The following is a 23,998-nucleotide window of genomic DNA, read 5'->3' on the forward strand; positions in this document are numbered from 1 at the left end:
CGGTGCGATGATTGGGCCTCAGCTGCTTCTCGGCCGGTCCTACTGGGCAAAAGGAGAAAAGCTGGATTCATCAACCCTTTTCTCTAACAAGCTCTTCATCTATCTGCCACCATCGAGTGATGACTCACCATGGGGAAGAAAGCAGACAGAAAGCAAAGGAAAGCAAAGGAACAGGAAGAAAGAGGGGAAACTTCGGGGTAACAGAGCAAGATAGCTGCCTGTTTTACTATCTTGAAATAAATTAAGAAGATAGGATATGAAAAAATGCAGGATATCAGCGAGAATATAGAACGGAAAAGCGGACAGCAGGTGTTCTGACATATGTTAGACGGAATAGGCCTATTCAAACAGGTGGGTAACATAATACTGTGAACTCATTAAGCTGTGCAGCATGTTAGGCACTGCCATATCACAGGAGGTGTGTTTAATCGACGAAAACATTCTGCAGGAAACTCTAGACCTTTGTCACCAGCAGATATCCAGCTCTGAGAGATTCAATCTAAGATCCGAAGGCCAGGCAGGACCAGACGGCAACCTCAGTGAAGCTAAAGCAGAGGAGCCTGAGCCTGCATTCTTTCTAATTGCCCGCAGAGGGCCGCTCGTCTGGTTACAAAAAGAAGTCTGAGTCCAGAGAAGTCTCTGATAAAGTGACCTTACATCCCACTTGATTCATTATTTCGGTAATCATTGTAAACACGAGTTTTCTAGATCGCTAGTTTCAATTTTTCTTCAATACAGCATGATATTCATGTAGTAAATTACGGTCCCTTTGAAAGTAACAAAGACCATAAAGCAGGGTACGCTTTAGGAGGTGGCTACCTTGTGATTGACAGGTCGCTAACATGGCGTTGTCCACTTTTAGAGATGCCTGTGTTTTTGTATTAGAACGTTGACCCTTTCACAGTGTGTTTTCAGTTCACGAAAGGTATTTGTGACATATTTGTCGCCTAAAAATATCTTATTCAGTGTTCGGTTGTATTCCAACCTCTTGTGTCACTTCTGGTTGCAAAAAAAACGCAATATGACAACAAAAAACCAAGATGATGACTGCCAAAATGCCAAACTTACTGTGGAGTCGCCCATTGGTCCAGAAACCAATGGATTACACACAGTCACTATATCCCCTTATTATATACAGTCTATAATTAAAGGAGAACTAACAGGTCAGGTTCCAAAGATCGGTGGATATTTGGGATTGTGAAAATATCCAGGCAATGGGAGGAAAATCAAACACAAATGTGCCCCAGAGTGATTAAAATGATTGTCTTATCCAAGCAGGATTAAAATCACCCAAACTAAACAACGAATGAAATAAAACCCAGGCTTAATGGGGCTTCAGAAAAGCCCCTAAGGTAGGGGCTAAGTTCACAAGTAACCCAAGTCTGCATCATAAAGACCAACATGTGGGTAAGTCTGCCCTCCCTGCCAGTACATTTTCCTTAATGTGAAAGTCTTTGCATGTGTGTGTCCTCCTCGTGGTCAATGCTGAGCGAGGGAGGGTGTTCATTTATTCAGCTCGGGTTATACAGTACAGCGCTGCATGACAGTTTGTATCAAACTGGGATATGAACTAGTTCGGGCAGAGAACTTTTAAGTCTCACATCAGTATTAGCTGCCTCTTCAATCACCAATCACATTCAAACAATCAGCGGGCTGTATGATCTGACGAGTTAGCATTTCCGTTTTTTTGGGATCATGCAAGCTGCTTCTGATTATTTCCTCCATTAAAAATGTCTCGCTTGAGCCAGATGAAAACTATCCAGAGGCACAGTCAATTTACCTCTCTCCAGACCCCGCTGTCAGAGCTCTCGTCCAGCATTAAAATCTGTTCGGACTGCTTCGAGAACGCCTCCGTACATTTTGTCCTGCTAATGCTGCTGCATCACAAGCAGTGGTGTAAAAAAAGTCAAGGTCCAAGCTCGATTTTCCTCAAGCCACTCGGCTTTCCGAAACATTCACCTGCAAAAATTATTCTTGGTTTGGTGCTTTTAGCTGCTTGGATCCATTTCATGAACAACAGCCATTTGTTGCTAGAAATTTCAAATACCCTCTCTCGACCAAAATCTGTTATTAAGTGAGCCGGTAAGTTGCCAAAAAGCGATACTGAGTGCCATTGTGAACATAGATGGCCTGGAAACAAGAAATGAATAAATCAATGTAATCCAGCAAAGTAAATGATAACACACACAACTTCTTACCTGGCAATGCTCCAGTCAGGTTCGATCCTCAGCACAGTGGGGTCTTCGGTGTAGTTAAACTTGACCTCAGGGTTTCGGAGCTCAGCGTCGTCGATGTCCACCAAGACTGATGCACTGCTAGCTGCTAATCCGGCTGGGGTAATGCACACTATCTCACGGGCGTTCCTCCTGGATGGACAGAAGAAAGGACAAGTTGGAGGAAGGTGATCGAATAATCGATCAGACAGACAGACAAAATCAGGGAAATGCTATATCTCTGCAAAGCCGAATGGCATAGAAACTGTTATGAGCTGATATTTGAAAGATATTGAGGAGCTGCTGTCTCACAGGAAATTTATAACAAATAGAGATATCTGGGATACAAATACATACAAGATTGCAGAGAGAATAACAGTGTTGTTTTGGAGAAAGAAACAATTCACAAATCAACGGGGAGAACAACAGAGAGAAGCCCTGAACAAAGAAGCTGTCGAGCAGAGTTTGATCACTTCAAAAAGAGAATTATAATAATAAAGAGGCAATGATTACTTTCTTGTGCCAGGACGTTCCCTAAATACTGAGGTCCGGGCTGAAGCGTTGACATATTTAATGACTTGCTGAATGTGCTTGTAATTACCAGTGTCCAGCCTGGGAAGCCAATTAGTCTCATTCTCTGAAAATCGTTATGTAACCTGTTAATTTCATTGGATAATCCCACTTGCGACCAATGCACTTCAGTCCAAGCAAGCCCTGCAAGATGGCCGCACTCTGCTGACCTGCTGGATCAAGGCAATCACAGTTGGCTTATCGAAGTCGGAGCGTTTGATTGCAGCAGCTTGAGCCGCGAGCAACAATGTATATTATGTGTGAATTCTATTTTCCGTTTCTAACTTTGGGACCTTTGCTGCATGTCATAGCCCTCTTCCTCTGTCCCCTATTCCTACATTGTCCTCCATCAAATACAGGCCCCTTCTTTATGTCTGCATTGTGATCAGATCTCAAAATACACATTATTTAGTCGAAGTGTGGGACTTCAAATATGGCACGTCCCGGGTGAAGGCAAGCCCTGATATGGATGGGCATCATTTATTTTCAGGGCGTTCTAGCTTCTCTGCTACTTGTAGCTTTTGCTGAAGAGGCTGAGTTCAGTAATCTTCCAATTTGCGGAGCAAATTGTTTTCTTAAGGATGTGTTAACTCTGCAAAGATAGCATTCACACCCAGCGTGAGATGCAGAACCCGATCCCAATGCAATAACCCCTTGCATTAACATGCGTTTTTCCTTATCTAAATAATATATGTATATATCATATGCAAATTAGGTATGTATGAACAGTAAGGCTGTGTTATATATATATATATCCAGTGACACATCTTTTTTCAGCATAAAAAATAAACACCTGCAATGACGTAAAAAGTTAAACTTTATTATAATATAATAATTTCACTTGTGCTAAGACATTTTTGTTTGTTTGTGTCCACATTTGCAAAGGATGTGACATGAAAATAGCCCTATATTATGAATGGTAAAACCCCTCCTCTACAATATTTATTTCTTATAAAAACAAATGTGATGCGTTCAGTGTAGGGAGGACGAGAAGGATGTAGAAACAAGTCATGTGAAGTCACGTTTAATGAAGTTGATACTATGATTGGTGCAGTGACAAGGATCAACGGCACCAGTCACAAACACTGGGGGAGGGATGGAAAGAACATGTGTGTGTGTGTGTGTGTGTGTGTGTGTGTGTGTGTGTGTGTGTGTGTGTGTGTGTGTGTGTGTGTGTGTGTGTGTGTGTGTGTGTGTGTGTGTGTGTGTGTGTGTTTGTCCCATAGGCAAAATAACATTTTCAATTGCAGTCCCCAGTAGCTACACTATCTAATATGTATTTAGCACAGTTGAGTGGTGGCCGCTTTTCTGGGCCATGACTTCACAGAAGCGATGCGTGTGTGTGTGTGTGTGTGTGTGTATATGTGTGTGTGTGATGTGTACGTGCATGTACACACTTTAATGTATTGTCGCACATGCTATTGTGCCTCTATGTGCCATGGCAGTCACTCAGAGAGGGAGAGTGTGAGAGAGAGAAAAAGGGAGAGAGAACCTACAATATCCACCCTCCCAAAGTCCCTTGGCCTGTAACCATAGCAACCCCATTCACAAAGAACACAGGCACGCAGCAACCTTCACAAGATGCCACAAACCCAGTCACAGGTTTAGGGTGGGACGGGTGAAGACGGACAGTTTTGGTGAAGCGGAATCTGTTGGATTATTGGGAGGAGGCTGCAGCACAGGAACGAGCGCTGCGACATCAAAGCCAGCATATTGTTGCATCTATAGAGATTAGCTATGACAGGCTAATCCTTGCATTTGACAAGCATGCAGCCGTGGGGATGCTTTGGAATTTTTTCATGCACTAGATTAGAGAGAGCTCGTGTCAGTGAAGACAAATAAATGTTTGTGTCTGCAAGCAAAAGGCATGCACACACAAAAAAAAACACACTGATTACATGCTTACATGTGCATGTTATATCTTTATGACTGTTTGCAGCACACACACACATCTTTAAACAGAGTGTGTTTATGTATGCACGTATTTCAACGATCCATTAATTTCCTGTATTATCTACAGTACCTTCAGTCATAATTATGAATTTGTTTTACCACCTTAAGTACTCTGTTTTTGTCTTGTTCTTATCTAAATTATATTTCCGTCTGTTGTGATGCTTCCAATTTCCCCACAGGGATAATTAAAATTTAATTTAGATTCTGGAAAGAATATATAATTGTGCCTTACTTTTTGAAGTAGCAGGGCTGCGGTCCTATGCTGACAGACACGTAGCTGCCCGCGTTGAGGTAGCTTCCCTCGACGGTGACCCGGGTGCCCCCGGAAATGGGCCCCTGAGATGGCTGGATACGGCTGAAGTATGGAGTCTGGAGGAGAGAGGAGGATATTTGTTTTTCTTTAGAAAATAATATTTTTTTAGAAAGGACAGAAAGCAGTGATGTGATGTTTCGTATAAAAAAAATCTAATCACATGGTGTACAATTGAGATTTATGGGGGAAAAAAGCATAAATTAGATGACACAAAAAAAAGTTTGTAATATAATAATACGGTATTTTAATTGGTGATATCCACTAAATCAATAAAAAGAACATTTAAGAGGCTTGAAAACAAAGTACTGACGGAAAGGTAAAAAAATTCAGGAAACCAAGATCATGGGAAGTTAAATACGTACACCTGCATCTCTGAGCACGGACTTCTGCCACAGACGTAACAACTTTGCCTTTTTTTGCCCAAAATGTAACAAATTTAATGACACAGTGATTGTCCATTAAAACTGATTGTGGCTGACCAAAAGAAAAAACTTGATTGCTCTGTGGTGACTTACAACTAAGAACTAGAAATGAGCTTTGAAGCGACATTTACTGGAGACATTTCATAGAAGCAGTGTCTTTTTTGAGTCATCATCGTCCATATTGAGTAACTTATAGACCCTTTGTATGGTACTTACCACGAAGGTGAATGGCCTGGGAGACAGGGCTCTGTAGTCGTTGACGCAGTCTCTCACACACACCTCAACCTGAGCTTCTTGGACCCTGTAGCTGGTAGCGTCGTTCAGCAGACACACTATTCTGTGGATGGAGAGTTGAAGGGTTGGAGAAAAAGTAGAGGGGACAGGGTCAACCGCAGTTTAAAACCAACCACAAAATCACTGATATTTTAGTGCAGTTTTCCCCTGCAGCCATTCTGTGCTTAAGCTAGATGGAATGGAAGGTCAATCACATGACCACGCTTTGTATGCATAGTACACAGCAATAAAATATCTGACACAAATATCTGTGTTTCAGGAAAGGAAAAAAAACAGGAAACAGGAAGATTGAAGGAGGGGAAGTTATAAAAAGAAATGATTGAAGTAGTGCATGGATGACAGGAAGAATGTGTAAATGAACTGATGTGTGTGTAATATTTGACTAGAGATGCCCTCTATCTCAACATGCATCGCTTCCCAACTAACTGTACTACAGAGGGATTGTTTGATCTGCATGAACTCAATTCCTCAGCCATGTAGGACCCTGCAGAGGCGTAAATGTCAGGATGAGAAAAATAAAGGAAAGAGCATATGTAGGGAGTAATGGAGGGGAACAACAGATGGGATTAACAGACACACACAGAAAAAAAACCTAATATCACTGTATTTTCAGCTGCTGAATGAGGCTGCATGTGCAGCGACACCAAAACGTGCTCTATCGCTCGATTGGTCATGTTGAGAGAGCTGCTGGTTGCTGCTGCCTTTGTGTGTGTGTGTGTGTGTCCTCAGATCAGTGAGCGTGTGCCTTAGTGTGGCAGACAATTGCTGCCTGCGTGTGTGTGTGTGTGTCAATGCATTCATCTGTGTTTCTGTGCCATTTTGTGAATGTCTTTCTGTGCATGTTTGAGTATTGTGCTCTGTCGCAATTTGCGTACTTCTGTACTTACTCTCGCTATTGTAAGTGCATAAGTGCGTTCACAGTGACAAGTATGACAATGCAGTGTGCTATGATTACCCGGATGGTGTACTCATGACTTTCAAAAAGGTGAGTGTGGCCCGCTGCACACTTTTCACCCTCAACGGCAGCCATATTGGCTATGTATCAGAATGGGAGATTGGAGCAGCACTATACTGTAAAAACGTGTTAAGAATCAGTATACTGTTGTCGGATAGAATCCATCAGTATTGTTTATTGGCTGAATTTAAATGGGTATGTCTGTCTGTAGTGATTTGGCACCCCAAATGATGACACAGATAGCTAGCTAGCTAAGAATGACGGTTTGTGTGCTTGAATGCTTGTGAGATTCGTCCTCTGTTCCTTAACTTACCTCTCTGCGCTCACATACTCCTCCTCAATAGGCACGCAGGGTACCTTGCCCAGCCTGACCCCCATCTGAATGTCTCTGAACTGCAGACCCAGGTTCTCCCCCAGGATGGTCACCCTGGTTCCCCCCTGGCGAGGCCCCGTCTCTGGGAACAACTGGACAGACATGAGGATGGTGGATGGAGGTCAGAATGGATGGAGGAGGAGGAAGAGAGAAGGAGATTTAGTTCCCAATTAAGAAGGAAAAAAAACACAATATGTTATAGTCACACATGCATAACCACATACACATTAAGGACACAAAATGTATCCACAGTTGCGTATGCTGTCCCCATTCAACCAGTTTAAAGTCTGAAAATGGTCCCCAAACATTACATTGCACAGATACCTCCAAACAAACACAAAAGGATAAAAAACAACTACACACAGAGCCACCAACCCACACATGCACACACGCCAAACAGAATTGCCCATATCGGGTTATTTAAGTTTTAATGAAGAAAAATCACCCTCTGGGCTTTGAAAAACACTGAAAATGAGATAAAGAGAGGGCGAAACAAAACCAAAAAAAAAACAGAACCGAACAGGCACCAACCAAAGGCATCATCTTGGGGGTTTAATTGAAACTTATTACGCCGGCTTGGCTTCGTCGGCGAGGCTGCGGCGGTGCAACGCTCCGCCGCGCCGCCGAACCATAATGTGATTTATCTAGCCAGATTATGGCGCGTAACGAGGACAGGTGTGGTGTGACAAAACAAATGTGGTGACTGATGGACGGTGGCTGTCACGAACACGCACACATACACTACAGCACGGCCACGCACACACTAACCTAATCCCTAACAAGCATCACAAGGTAATTATGTGTAATCTGTCCATTGCCCTGTTCTCCTGCAGTGCTTGGCTGAGCAGACAGCGCAGGGTGGAAATGCAAACTAAGGCGCCGACAGTATGGAGGTCTAGAGTTATTATTATACCACAGACAGTACCAAACAACAAACCTTGACAAATGGTGAGCTCTACAGTGTGGACTAGTTTGGGGAATGAACCATTTGTCTTGCAAGACACACAAGATTTAACTGGAAACTTTTATGCAGAGGAAGTCAGCTAAGATCCAAACCCTATTCGGCACCCTGTTTTAGCAAACAACAGCTATACTGTTGGCTAATGAACAGCCCCACTGAAGCAGCTGGAGGTTCAATGCATTGCTCAAGGGCACTTCATCAGTAATCACTGTTAACCGGAAGAACAATATTCATTAACTCTCTCCCCAAAAAAGGTAACCAGATGGTCCTGGGTTTGCATATGCAACCCTGAGTCTCCTGCATTACCTAACATATGGAGTATCATTTTTCACAGAAACCAATTAAGTGAAAATTAAAGCAGGAAAATGGAATGGAAAGTGGGAAATAGAAAAATCGAAATGAAAATGATCAAGTTGAAAGCTTAAATCTTAGCGATTAAAATGAAAATGACAATGGGGAATGATAATGGAAAACGTTAGAAAAAATTGATTGAAGTGATTTATGAAAATTGAAAAGCTTAAATATATATGTACAAATTAAAAGGCTTTGCTGGAAAGCCAGTAGGCACAAACTCAGTGAACGACATAAAAGAATAAAAAACAGTGAGGAATTGGAATATTTCTAGTAGTATCAAAAGAGGTTTAAACCGTCTCATATTTCTACAAACAAAAACATATGCCATCAGAATAATCAAAAAGATGTCGTGATCACATAAGCAAAAACACATGGATGCTTAATCTTTTCAAATGTATTGGATAGAGTATGAAATGATTGTTTTAAATGAGCTAAACCTTTAATAACGGTATGACAGACTGCCAGATAAAGCACATTTTGGAAGCGCTCAGTAAAAACATAATACCTTTGGCAGCATAATGCAAAGTACAGACATTACTGAAAATACACAAAGACGGACCAACAGGCAATATTAGTGTGTGTTTAAGAGAGAGAGGTTGATCTGGAATATAATAACCCTCGTAATGTCTGAATATATGAAGAGTTGGGGTTTGAAAACCAATACCTTCCAAATAATCTTTAAAACAACATAGTAAGTGAACTGAACTAAGAAACCAAGAGGGAGACAGAGCAAGAACAGTCTGCCCACTATTTGGAAGCTGACTCGCGTTGGAACCTCAGGCGCCAGTAGAGCCTCAGCCCTTCGGTTCCACAAACACAATAGCTGGTAAACACTGACCAGAGCGAGTAGCCATCAAGCTCTAGGGTACGATATGGACAGCAGATGTCATGGTGTGGAAATGGGGCTTCAGATGGTTTTGGAAGAATGAAGCTACGGTACCACAAAACACAATATCAGCTAGCCACCAAGCCCAGGGACATAAACACTGGCAGAGCCACAGACTGACAGGCAACAGAGAAAGAGGAGTGCTGTTAAAAGGGATACCGGCCATCCTCTGAGACGGGGATACGTCCATATCCTACTTTATATAAGAACAGTTTTGAAGGGAGCACATTTCATTTAAGTGGTGACGTTTTTCCCAGTAAAAGGGTTACCTGGTAACCTGATGGTTTCTTACAGAGAACACGTCGTTGGAAAATGTTTCGATAAGGGCCGGGCCTTTCAAAAAACATTTAGGGTTGGTTATTAGAAGAACCATCTGTCATGAAAGTCTTTGCCGAACCCAGTCGGGAGAAGAACGAAAGAATATTTTCCACCAAGAACACCCTTTGCTCTTATTTCAATAATGATAGAACTGCATTTACGCAAACCTGTTTAGAAGCAGCCAATGTTTTTAAGAACAAACAGTCATATCGCGTCAAACACACCTAAGCCACACCCAACCAGATGCTGGTTGTCCGGAAGCAAACGTGTTACCTGATTTTCGGGTGATCTTGTGATATGGAGAGAATCCAGCTGCCGTGCAAGGCAAGGTTACCCTGTCCAGTTTGATATGAAAGCTATCCTTGAATTGTAAACTGTGAAGTTGACATTAGATGCCCAGAATAGTGATACCACATTCACTGAATCTGTTACAGTCGATGTGTCCTTGGGCAAGACACTTAACCCCAAGTTGCTCCCGAAGGCTTTGCCATCGGTGTGGACTGGATGTTGCATGAATTAGAGTCTGATGGTGGCACCTTGCATGGTAGCCTGTCATCAGTGTGTGAATGGGTGAATGATATGTAATACACTACTGATTGTAAGTCGCTTTGGATAAAAGCGCCTGCTAAATGACTGTAATGTAATGTTACCCAACTCAACAAGTCTTCCCATAGACCATCTGTTGCTCCTCACCCATCTTTGTGAGAAGACAAATGAGGCTGCGATATCAGGGGCCATATTTTGTGCAAACTGCCTCCGCATCCGTTCGACAGTGGGATCATGATGGATATCTCAAAAATGTTATCAGCAGGGAAGCACTGAGAAGAAGAAAAAAATTGCTGTGTGGAACCTGGCTAACAAACTGTAAGTCCACAAAAGGCAGATGCCCGACATACTTCACAGAGGGGACTTAAGTAGGCAATAACATTGCCTCTAACAAACCACATTATGATCTCTAGCTATGTATCTGAAACATAATCGCTGTGGTACAGAACGTGGAGCCAGACCACGACACCTCCTGGTTATCTGTTGCGTTCCATTACATTATTTCTGTGAAATCTGAAACTGGGTTTCGATTGGAACCTCACAAACTCTTGGAAGTATGAAAGTATGGCAACACATAACAAGATAACCAGTGCTCACTGAGCCTGTGGGCATGCAGGCAGACGCCACAGTGTGGAAATGGGACCTCAAAGCAGCTTTGGACTCATGTTGCAGGGATTTGACACAGCGCTACCACACTCAGGCGCATGACCACCAATCTCTGGGGAATGTCAAGTACAGACACCCTGAAAGCTGCAAACGGACCTCAGGCGGTTTTGGTGGGATAGCGATCTGATACGACACAACCATGATCAAACCCAAACTGACAAGACTAAGGATGTAATTCAAAAGGACAATAGCTTTAATTGTTCCTCGCGAGCAGCAGAACTGATCTAGGCCTGAACTGACACAACGACCACAAAAGCTTGCAAGCTCTGCCAGCTACAAGCCGCTAACCACCGCAACCTGAAGCAGATCAGCCAAAAGCCAGATAGTCAGACTGAATGGCAAATGTGTTACCACTCCGTCTCACGTTGCATTCCCGCTTAGCTGTTTTGTTCGGGAAAAGGTTTTGACTTCCTGTACACATCCGGCTGCTTTGAGTGTCATTTTCAGTCAGTTTTAAGGCTACATTATTAGCCAGCGTAAATTAAGCAATATCCCAGAGAAGCGCAGTCCAAATTGAGAAAGCGTGTTGTTCATGAGTTCCCTCCACCTGTATTCCAGTTTAGAGGCACGTCAGAGATGGAGAAGAAGGTTGGCTTCATATCATGTAGTCTACGGGGCCAAATGCTTTGGAAGGAGCAACAAATCCAATTACTTTTTTTTTTTTTTTTTTTAATCCTTGACATGTTTTTTCTTCCTGTGTTTGGCCACTTCTTTTGGATACCACTGACCAGGAATCCACTGGAGGTAAAATAGTGTGGAGTCGCTATGTGGTGATGTGACCTTAGTATTGCTGTCCTAACCACCGGGTGGCCACATCAGATCATTAACATTAGATCAGTGGTTTCCTGGTAGTCATCTAGCCTGTACATGCATTTGTGTAAGTGTGTGTGTGTGTGTGTGTGTGTGTGTGTGTGTGTGTGTGTGTGTGTGTGTGTGTGTGTGTGTGTGTGTGTGTGTGTGTGTGTGTGTGCTGAAACATGGTATCCTTTCTGTGGTCTAAGCGGTAACCAATAGCACAAGAACCATGGAAGGCCAACAGCTGTTAAAACTGGTGAAAGTTGTCCATCTGGTCAGAAAACAGTTTGGAAATGCCGTGGGAATGGTTCAAGCAAAAAGGGGAGAGCAGGAAATCGAATTTGCAAAGGGATTTTTTTCCTTTCTTGGAACACTGCCTCAAACAAATACTCTATGAATACTCTATAGTTGTGATGTTTCAGTATTTGAAAAGCCTGGGAGTATTAAATTGAGAAATAATAAGATTTTAAGGTTTCTGAAGAGTGTAACGTTATTAAAATGTTCTTGCTTTTTGTCAACCATTGGCAACCAATTCTTGGCCTTTCTGGGATTTTTTCACAATTAAAAAATAGAGACAGCAAACAGCAAAACATGCTCCCAGTCTCTTCAGCTGTAGTTCATTCAGCTGTCTAAGCGGAATCATAACAGACTGGAGGTCATCACCGTAGGTACAGATGATAGACAAGCTGAAGACTTGAAGGCTGAGGGGTCAATGGATATGTGGTGAGGATCAGCACAAAGGTCCAGACAACCAAACATTAAAAGGGAGAGAGCGGATGAACAAGCAACCAGTTGAATGCCCAAGTTATGGTCTGTTCACATAATGAGTTCTGATGAAGAAATGTAAGCATTCCATATTTAACATAACCAGCATCAGGTGGTTTTAAATAACTGATGTTGTTTTTCTTAAAATGTTCTTAACAAGCCTGTTCAAGTCAACAGAGTACCTGTGAAGTGAATAGCTCATGTGCTGTATCCGTACTCATGATCTGCTATGAAAAATACAAATAAAACTGTCCTGGAAGGTAATATAAACTAAACAGGGCAAAAATGAATCCATGAATCAAGAGAATGGAGACATCTGCTATTGATATCAAGGTGTCTTTCTCTTTTTACCGCCATAACTCTTCAGACGTTTATTACTCCCAGTCTCGCTCTACTTGTGCTATTATCACAATATAAAAAACACATCACTCTTACTCTCCCTTTTCCTTCCCGTGCCCTTGTGTGTTCACAAAATAAAAAAGCGCACGCAGACTCATGCACAGCTCTTACCTATGTTCATAAACGTAGATACTTCCATTTCAATTTGAGAATGCATGTTTATTGCATGCATTTACAAACACACATATTCACATGGATGGTCTATTTGTTGCTGTACACAACCACTGTTAGACACAGAACAGCATTTAGACACTTACTAGCAAGAACAGGGCAAGTTGTGTAACAATTAAACCAGAAGAACTTCAGAAACATGCATGTTCTCGGCTCTTTCTCCAGTATCATGTTTCAATTTACATAATTTTGTCATCTTCTCACACATTTATGTAACTCTTTTATCACGAGCAAGTTATCTAACTATAAAGCAATGAATCTCTTTCTCTCTTTATGGATGTGGGTGTGTTTTTCGCATGTCTCAAGAACTGTTAATTCGTTCGACTTCACACTTGGTGGATGTATTGCTGGGGACTCAACGATGGACAGTGTCGAAGTTGGTGCAATTTAAACACTGGAAACGTTCAATATCAATAAACTTTGAATAAACAAGCGCTAGAGCTCTGTGCCGCAGCGGAGCTTTACGGGTGGCGGCTCATTGCCCGTCATTTACTTTACCTGCTGGATGCTAAAGTTACAACTGAATTCTTCTTATCTCCTTGAGTGAACAAGCAATGAGCGGTTCTCATAAACTCTGCAAGCAGAACTTACAGGGGTCTAGTAAACAGCTCATACAAGGCACTGTAGTACTAGTAGTAAAGGCTTTTACATTACAAAACGTGCGTGGCATTACCAGCTCTGCATGGTCAAGAGTTGGAAGCTCAGAATCCCACAAGCATGATCCAACAGTTTGGTCTGAACCAATGATGTGACCATACATTCATGATTTGATTTGTTCTAAGAGAAAAAAAAAACATCTATATATCTATATCTATGGTCAATAGATTTACATGAAACCCTCTACTTTCTCATGATATTCAGATAAAATGTGTACAATAGACAGTCTTTAATGAGACTTATTGCTCTTAAAACAAATGAGAATAAATAAAACCAGGTGGTTGATGTCCTTAAGTGACACGGAAAACACCACTGGTATTAAGATAATCATCTCATTCATTAAATGTTCATTTGAGCTGAAATCAAGCTTCAATAGCTCATCCTATTCAAAGATGTTGTAGCCGCTATGGATATGGAATAAATTAGTTTTCCACTGCCTTTTGTTAGACAATAATGTTTTTGAGAAGAGCTGTTTTTCTTACATCTGTTACTAATACCCACTGAAAGTCAACAGAGTATGAAAGACGGGTAGGAAAAAGATCCACAAACAAAAAGGAAAGAAACAAAACAGATATGAATGATTCTAAAACGCATCTGACCAATGCTAGATTTCGACGCTTTGAGCACAGAGAGACAGTGACATACAAAAATGAACCGACCTAACAGACACTTCAAGACAGAATCAAAGCAAACAAACCTCTGCGTGCCTCTCTCTCTAGAGTACCAGTGTGATGTAACAGTGAGTAATAATACCACTTCTGTGCCAAGGGCAGGCACAAGGTCCCAACAACTGTGTGTCTTAATAGCGGCACATTAAAATGGAGCTTTTCATTCTCGGTTCAGAACACGTAGGGCTTTCTTAACCACGGGGGCTTCAACAAAGAGAGCTGACGCAACGGCCTATCAAGGTCTACCAGCTTTGGATCACCACTGGTGACTTTGCATTCTTCACGAGTTGACGAGATTATGAAGTGGTGCTCAAAGACTGTTTAGCTCTGACTGTTTCTTTTGGTTGCTGCCGACTGTGGGTGGAGGATGTTTTTGTTTTTTCCTACCAACGGGGTCTCTGTTGAGTAGCACTGTCTTGATTAAAGTTGCCTTCACTTTGTAGTCTAATTTTGAGCATGTGTACTTTTAAATGGTTACATTTAAAAAATGTCTCGTAGATTACAGTTTAAGTCATTTCAATTCTGAGCAATTTCCAAGGCGCCAATTTGACGCTAGACAAAAACTAAAGCAGTAAAAAAAAGTTATTATATTTGTTGGTATTGTATAATAGTGGTAAAACAGACCCCAATTACATTCTATTTGAATTGTGCCTTTAGTTTATATTGTCAAAAAACTAGCTACAGTCTACTCTGGTTTCTTCCGATGAATCATCAAACTCCATGTTTTGAGCACTGGCTCATAAAATAAATTCTGTCTGTATCACTTGATCTCCTAAACACTCTCCTGTGAACTTGTTCTCTATCTGAAAAGAAGCCAGCAGTCTCTATCTCTCTACCAGACAAGCATTCCCCAAGCAGTAGAAAAAGCCCTTAAAAGTAGCCTAAAAGTAGTCATCTTCTCAAATACACACAATCGCAGCCTGTTCAATACGTGGTGGATTTGTGGAATGTATGAATATTTAGCCATACCATGATACACAGACACACCACCTACCTTAGTGATCTTTGGGTGGGTGCAGCGGCTGTTTCCAGAGGTTGCGTGCATCCATCCTCCGCCTTCGGCCAGCTGCAGCGGGAGGTGGAAATTTCCTCCACCGTTGCACTCCTGCCGGAGAGAGCACTTCCTGTCCTGGATGCACCAACCGCATTCAAACCTGGGGTCGGCCTTCAGGCACATGCCACAGCTGTCCCGCAACGCTCTGCACTTGTACAGGTGGGCTGGCCGGAGAGAAGGGGAGAGAAGGAGGCAGTGGGAGGGAGACACATTTAATGTTATTGGAGTTGTGATTGTACGTTTCATGAACACGTCTTTTCACAGCTCATGTTATATAACTTGCAAATTAAGATGTTCATTGAGGACTCTGATCAATACATGAATACACACAAATTACATTCACGTATGTTGAGCCGCCATGGCTATACATACGTGAATGGGATTTGTGCTAGCGTGCTAATTTTCCATCATCATGAATGCCATATTCATGATGATGGAAAATTAGCACGCTAGCTTACCAGCTTGCGAAGAAAGCTAGTGACAATGGCTAACTAGCTAGCTAACCAAGCTTTCTAGCAAGACTTTTTCAGTTAGCAGCAAAGCACAAGACTGCACTAGGACACAAAAGTACATAACCGAGAAAGTCACACCTTTGTTGCTGTCAAAGAGAGTTTATTTTATCATTATTATATATTTAAGCTTTTTAGAAACAGCTTCATCTATAGAAAAAGCTAGTGGAGCGGAGGCTAACTCAAGCGCTGTGGGACGGTAGCTCTCTTGTTTCTTATTTTGAACTCTTTGTTTAACTCAATGTATATGCTGCTTTCCCCATGTGTTTTTGTCTTTTTGTGGTTTTAATAAGTGTGTCTGATAAGCTGAAACACAACACATTCACAGGGAAAATTGATACCTACTACTGCACGTGAAATTTGAGCTTAATTTGTTAGCAACCAAAAAGTACTTGATATTTAATGAACCTTGTTTAAAATGAAGAGCTTGTGAGCTTTAGAGGTGCTGATGGCATTAATCTATGTCTTTATTTTTTTCACCTCTGCACAGAGCCAGGCTAGCTGTTTTTCCGATTTCCAATCTTTATGCTTAGCTACAGAGAGCTAAGACAGATATCTCCTCATTTGACCCTCAGAAAAAAGAGCATAAGAATATTTCCCAAAATATTGATCAATTGCAAGTAGCCTAAAGTTGCACATATTAATTATCTAACTGCATTAAAAACCTGTGTTTTCTTTATCCCATTTTTCTACAACAGTTTGGAGAATGTTACACGTTTGTAAAGTTGTATGATGTAAATGCCTGAACTATTTGATTTATTTCGGAAACGTTGTCTTTCGTATACTGCTTGAGAAATATTAGTTTGATGAACAGAAAGTTCTGTAAATTGTTAATTTGAAAGAAAGCAAAGGTGGCAAGGAAAACAAGTCAAAAAAGTTAGGAGGAAAAGCATAAATGAATGCTAAACGCCTAAAACAGCAGGTGATTATTACCACTACGAGGCTGTGACGGTAAGAAAATAAGTGTTTCCACAGATAAACAGTGGGAGAAAAACATGAACAAGCAACCTAGAGGGATATTACAGAAATTAATTCAACAGGTAATGTCTTCTAACGCCAATAGGGAATGGATAATTTGTTGTGTAAAAAAAAAACATTCCCTGAACTCTGCGGAGTGGAAAAAGTCATTAAAAGTAAAAAAAATAAATAATATGATAATGAATACATAACTAGATACATAAATATTAAAAACTCAAACACCTGAGAAGAGAGACGAAAGGGAGACGAAGGGGAGATGAAAGGCAGCGGGGAGGAGGGGGAGGATACATTTTAGCTGTGCTTGTTAACAAAACAGCAACACGAATTGTTATGAATTTAAAGATGGTGAGGCCCCGCGAGGCCGAGAGAATCAGAGAAACAGATTAGAGCCGGAGAGAGTGAGAGAGGTTGAGAGAAACAAGGCAAAATAAGGAATCTGTGTGAAAAGTAAAAACAAATAGATAGAAAAAAATACAGGTAAATGGACAGGTGTCTTTTTCTGTTCTGTTTTGGTAGCACGTGTTCACCTGTTAATATCTATCATTATTATCTCAGTTGATACTATAATGCCGAAACCTGCAGGCAGGTTTCTTTGCCATCACACCAGTTAAACCGATTTGGAATGAACTGCGTTGGGAAAACAAACATGCAACAGAGCATGGAGGAATCTCCTCCCCTCTCCTCCTCCTCCTCCTCCTCCTCATCGGCAGACAGACGGCGGCCGGACTTCAAAGCCGGCTTCTTACGTATCCATCTGCCCGCCTCGGCCCCTCCGCTCGTGGCCTAATCTGATTAGCCACGGCTCAGCTTAAAAGTAGCTGCGGCGCTAATTAATCAAAATGAATGATTTAATTAACATTAACATCTCCACTTTACGCCGGGGCAAAGCCGGGCCAGCGCCGAGCGGCTCTGCCTCAGACGGATAATACGGAGAGAAAGACGGGGATGGAGCAGAGAGGGGATTAATACGGGATGGAGAGGGGAAAAAGGAGGAGAAGGTCTTTATGAGATTTCTATAAGTGAGGATGGTTTTATAAAGCGTGTTTTTTAACACTAAGCATCGTATTGAAGTCAATCCTAATAGGTATTCTGTGAGGCTTTAGCATAAGACTCATACTATTACTAAGAGGGGTTGATAGGGTTATTGATTCAAACTTCAGTTTAAGTGTGTCTTTGGCTTTGGGTGCTGCCTGCTTAAAATCTTTGCCACCTAGAAAATCAAATAGCGAGAATTGCTTGCTCATAGTCCGACAACAGGAACATAGTTGTCAAGTTCGCACACGGCGCCTCTAAGATCATTGGATTTCACACTCCCCAATAATCAACACCATTGCTGTCACATGCAAAGCACTCACTCTGTCTCAAGAGTGTTCTGGCAAACTCTGCAGTAAACACAACTCAAGTCTGTTGTCAATAGCCCTTAAATGAGTTTAATTCGAAGATATCCAGATACAAGCCTCTACATTGCCAAGATGCATCCTTAGTCCATGTTTAAGACTATTATCTTTGAGATCTTGGAAAAAAAATCTCCATAAATAGGGAGAGTGCCCCAAAATCCACTAAATTCCTCCCAGCTCAGGGTTTTTAACTCAACTGTGAACTGTGTTTATTTCCAAAATACGAACAGTGAGCTGGGAGGAAATTTGCAGATTTGGAGAAACAATACTGTGAACTCTCAGGGGTTCTTTGTGGCAGGTTTGCGCTTGTCCGTGCATATCCAACATTTCCCACCGCACAGATGTGGCTGGGCGGAGAAAAGTGAAAACTTTGAGGAGCTTTGAGCATGTCGGCTTGTCGGTGCGGACGTCCTTGCCGGAAAGTTGTCAAAAAGGCTTAACATGCTTATGTATTGCAGTTGAGTAGAGCAGAGGCTAATGATAATGCAGGATTTTGGACATAAACAAAAGCATTGAACTAATTAAAAATGATGGCACAACATGACAAAGTCAGGGTAGAGTCATCAAAGTCATTAGGATTCATCCTCGTGGGAACATGAATGTCCCACCGCTAGTGTGATTCAAAATTATACATTATCGCTTTTTAGTTCTCTTGCTTTTACGTGCACAGAAGAGGAGCAACCATGAAGTCATATGGACTGACAGGTAACTTCTTTATGAGACAGTTTGGGAGATCAATGCATGGTGAGGAGGAAGGAGACCAGTTGACAGCAACAAGTGGTTGCTTCAGTTGACCTCTGTCAGGTTGTTTGACGTTCCAATATCTTACACCAGCGTAAAGGAACCAAACCAGACAGAGTACTTTAACAATAAAAGCACCTTAATCATTTAGCCTCATGAACTCTATTACCAAGGCACCTCAAAGGAAAAAGTGCGACTTAGTTTGAAGGAATTTACCAAACTCATCTAAATTCTCTGAATTACTCAACAAAATATTGGGCAGAACCCAATCACATTTTCATCAGGAGGCAACTTTTATTTAAAGTATTGTATAGTAATATATAGTATATATTTATTTGATAAATGTTCCAGACTGAAAATATTAAAAGGAGCACATTTCAAACCAAATAACACAGGGAGGAGAATTGGGTCATGACCGATAAGCGACTAATTTCCAAGCAATCTGCGTAAAAAGAACTGCACGTCTGACATTTATCAAAATGAGGTCACATGGAACACAAAGGACGTGAGATTGAAACATGCACGCGTGTCGTGTAAAAGATTTCAACAAATGATGAATTGAACAAAAGAAAAACCGGAGGAGAATACAGTAGGAAGGGGTTAGTTAAACTGACTCCAGACTTGCAAATCCCGAGCAAAACACTGTGCGACACACTTGAGAGCAAGACTCACATTATCTTGTGTAATGGGACGTCTAAAATCATTAGCCTCCACCACCCAATGTATTACACTTGATAAAGAATTTAGAATTGGTAATTGTTTTCCACTTCATGCACAAATAGCGATTAAAAATAATAAATGCCATCCCTCCATGTCGCTTTCTGTTCTTCTTTATCAATCCCTTTATTCTAAACCCCCCCCACATTACATGCTGCATTTATCAACCTGTCATCCATCGTTCTTTCCTTCTTCTGCCAATTGGTTTCGCCATTTGTTTATCTTCCCCTCTAACATCCATCCATATTCATTTCCTCGTTGGATGTTTGTTTGTTATCATCGCCGTCCATCAATCACTCCCTCTGCCTCTCTTTATCCCCGAGACAAGAAGAACTGTTTTTCCCCCCCTTTTTATTTTTTTAAACGGATAGTACACTTTCACCTTTCTACCTGATGGCTGTCAGAAATGAAATTACAGATTTCTGATGAAGGGGGTGGGGAAACTGCACAGTGTTGTTGCTTTGCAGAAAATCATTACAGACGGATAAACAAGCAGGGTCGATTCAATTTTTTTTTTTTTGTGCTCCACCAAAATGAGAGTGAGAAAGAGAGAGAGAAAGAAAATAAGTTCTACCTTGAATGTTGAACGGGTTGTCGATCACAAAGTTTCCATTCCACACCACGGAGAGGTCGACCGGCAGGTCACCGATGTCTCCGCCCTCGTAGTCGTACTGAGACAGACAGAGAAGCAGAGAGACGGGGGGCCGTGTGAGGAGTCGTTGATTGATAATGGATCCCATGCAAACTGGGAATTGTGTGAGGTATCGTTTCATATGCATAGTGATTCGCCCCCCCCGGCTGATAGGTACCGAGCATGCAGAGATCCGTATTCACCAAAACAGACATTTTACATAAATACACACAGAGAAATAGCAGATGGGTTACAGCTGAATGGGTACAGACGAAGGGAGGAGAGGAGATGAGGTGGGATGGAGGTAGAGAAGATGAGGAGGAGGTGGAGGAGGGTGTCAGCGGCCCGGAATCAGACAGTGGTAGACGTGTGAGAGGACCCTATTCATTTACGCATGAGCTAAGTGGTGGGATGAGGGTGAGGGAGAGATAAGATGCGGAGCGGTGTAAAGTGAAATTGGCATTTCCAATTTGCTCCCTGACACACTGGATTTGATAGACGGGACTCGACCATCCCATATGGGGAATGGGGCCTGAGACACGCACACACATGCACACATACATGCACATGCACATGTACACAAACACACACACACACACTCGTATAATGCGGTCAAAACTTTTCTCCACCCTTTACTGATTTACTACCATGTCTCAAATACCAAACATATCACGCCGTGTGAATACGATATTCATACCTGGTGATGTTATTATGTGTGTAGATAAAGTCGGGCTGCACAAGTTAAATCAAGATTTAATAGTGGAATCTAGCCGTGACGTTGCGGATTGAAAACAACCATTTCTCTCAGCCCTCCTTTCCGAATGAGTACCGGAGAACTACGTGGCCTTCAGGTAACAAAAATAGGTGAAACCACCAAAGCCTTTATGGCAGCAGCATTAACCTTTATCGTTTCTTTTCCAAGGCTGCTGGAGTCTGTAAAACTGCTGCCGATTGTCTAAAAGGGTGGGCCGCACTGGTTGAATGTATACCAGCAAAGTAGATAAGCTACTTTTATAGATGTTAACTGTTATTTCAGATCAGTAATGGTTTCAGTTTAAGTCTCGAGGAGAAGGCCATGAAATAAAGGGGCGAACAGAAGAAAGAGAAGTGCACAAACACGGGGAAAAATAGGAGACATTGTAAGCAGCCACAGAGGCAGGAATGTGGGAAGTCTGGATCTCTATTGAGACTGTTCAGAAGCTGAGAGGAGCAAAGACCATTGAAACCACAGGATTCTGGGATGTCAGCAGCACGGGGATTCAACCAAAACACTGTTTTGCCACAAAGGGAAAGGCTGAACGGTCTTATTCCCTACCCACTAGTTCAGCGTGACCCTGATCCATCACACATGAGGTAGGCTGCTGACTTTATTAGCATCGCCATTACGTCCCATTGTTTAAAGGCCTGTGTGTGGCAGCTAGCAGCGCCATCCAAACCACAGGACCTCCACACACACACACACACACTCCTCTCTGCGGCGTGGCCCCCATTAAACTTTAAGGGTTCTCACTTGTTTGCCGTCACCAAAACACTGGGTGAGCTTGTTCTCTTGTCAGTCCCCTGCCCACCCTGCTGCTCGCCGCATCATGCTTTATTCATGCTGTCACATGGTTTGAAGCGCCGACCCAAACCACACTGTGACACCGCGCTGCCCAGTCACACTGAGCAGTCGCCCACTGACTCTCTTCCTGGGGACACTTTGGAGTAAAAGACAAGTTTTGGGCTGGTTAACACTGAAAATAAGGAGAACACAAGGAGAAAGAACTTCAGGAGGGAAGACAAGTGCTGCTTTAGAGCTACACTTTGGCTTAACGGAGCTGTGACGTGTGTGTAAACTTTTTCTATAAGATCCAAATTTGATCTTGTTGCTTTAGTCATTATAAAACAAATAGTCTACTGCAAAACTAACATGCTCACAATGACAATTTTTACACTGTTGAGTGTCTTCTCTGTGTGTTAGCAGGCTAACATTTGCCAATTAGCACGCAACGCCAGGTACAGTTGAGGCTAATGGGAATGAAATTGGTTTTTCAGGACAATTTTAACCTGATGATAGTGCTTGATTAAAAGTCTGGAAAAAGTTATTACAATTTATCCTAACGGGGAAGTGTAAGAGTGCACCGCATTTCATAGCAATAAGTTCAATAGTAGTCAAGACATTTCTCTCAAAACCAGATATGTCAACCTCATGGTGGCGCTTGAGGAAAAGTCAAGGGGTCACCAGAGTCCACTGGCTTCACCGTTTGGTGGATCAGGAATGTCCGTAGAAAATTCCCTGCATTTCGACGCATCCAACAATCATTGGTATACTTTAATGTGGCCCGCCTGCACATGTCTCTAGCGTGGCTAAAACCTCATCTAAAAAGTATTAAGTTGAGCGTCTCTTCAAGCCGACACTTTAATAATGTATCACACTGGTCTTGTCAGTCACCAGTTATTACTCTACTCTGACCTCTGAAATTTGAAATTCCTCTCTAATGAGGTTTGGAAGTACGTGTGGCACCTGACGTCGCTTTGCCAGGACTATGGGGTTCAGGTAACCCGGACAATGCATCTTCTCAATGGAAGTATGCTTGCAGTTTTTTTGATGGAAAGAAGTCTAGATTTGGAAAGAAGCTCTGAATTTCAGTCTCAGTTAGACAGTCACCTTTTGAAAACATGAAGTGTGGAATGAAACGTAATCTAATTATGGAACAGCGATAAAGCAATCACCTCTACTTGAAGCTGTCTTTACCAAATGGCAACTTTTTGAAGGATATGTGTTTGAATATCTAGTAACTCAGACTGAGACACTTTGAATAGAATCGTGGCTATGCTAAAACATAAGTGTTTGAATGCATGTAATACAGTAAACTGATTGCTAAAAGACATAAACATTAAAAAACTTGTTTCAAAACATAAACCTCCACAGGAAACTGAAAAGCTGATTTATTACACATACTGCTCTTCCTTAACATTTTACTTCTAGAATTTCTCTGACCCAGTGTGTTAAAGTGAGTAAGATTATGATGTACTGTTCTTCCTTTATCCCTGGAGCTCCAAAGGGTTCAACCAATACACTGACATGTTATCTAACTGTAACTTATGAGCATTTGTTTCCGAAGATGGTGTCAAATGTCTGACCCCCCCCCCCCCCACATACACACACACACACATTCTAGAAATCCATTCCAGTTTCACCTCACTGTTTCTTTGACTCATCTTTCTTGGATTAATGAGGAACTGTTGCTTTCTTTTGTTTGTGTGATTTATTGTCCATGCTCATGTTTTCCCACATTTCCTGCATCTAATTATGTTTGCTTTTGTCTCCCAGCCTTCCCACTCTGGGGTTTCTCTTTGGCCACCGTGTAGATTTCTTCCGTAGCCATTCCTACTGGTGAAGATGTTCAGATTTTAGACCCACACCTTAATTAATAACAGCTATGAACATATATATGTGACAAGGTATTTGTCACATATATATATATGTCTGTCAAAAACTGTATTGGTCTTAACTGTATTAAGACCAATACAGTTTCTTATTTCTTTTTTTTAAAGTAACTTATCAAACAGCTATAGACTATCTGCATGTCACTGACTCTTGGCGGAGCTCTAAACTTAAAGTAGTGGCACCTCCGTACTGGTGGAGCCCTGTGGGTAAAAGTTGCTCTCCCCCTGCCGAGTGGCCCCTCTGCTGGCCTGCCGTCCTGACG

General features: G+C 41.9%; 1 protein-coding gene across 1 annotated transcript in view; it reads right to left on the reverse strand.

Annotated features, from left to right (window-relative positions):
• The window catches only part of LOC129099219 (plexin-A1-like), a 207,757-nt gene that overhangs the window by 50,622 nt on the left and 133,137 nt on the right, over window positions 1-23,998 (reverse strand). The window contains exons 12-17 of the mRNA XM_054608357.1: window positions 20,250-20,346; window positions 15,274-15,497; window positions 7,034-7,185; window positions 5,688-5,808; window positions 4,969-5,105; window positions 2,199-2,366 (exon numbers count right to left, since the gene is read on the reverse strand). Coding sequence (XP_054464332.1) covers window positions 2,199-2,366; window positions 4,969-5,105; window positions 5,688-5,808; window positions 7,034-7,185; window positions 15,274-15,497; window positions 20,250-20,346 — 899 coding nt within the window. The remainder of the gene's footprint in view (window positions 1-2,198; window positions 2,367-4,968; window positions 5,106-5,687; window positions 5,809-7,033; window positions 7,186-15,273; window positions 15,498-20,249; window positions 20,347-23,998) is intronic.

Source organism: Anoplopoma fimbria, chromosome 12, assembly GCF_027596085.1.
Source record: "Anoplopoma fimbria isolate UVic2021 breed Golden Eagle Sablefish chromosome 12, Afim_UVic_2022, whole genome shotgun sequence".
Lineage (NCBI taxonomy): Eukaryota > Metazoa > Chordata > Actinopteri > Perciformes > Anoplopomatidae > Anoplopoma > Anoplopoma fimbria.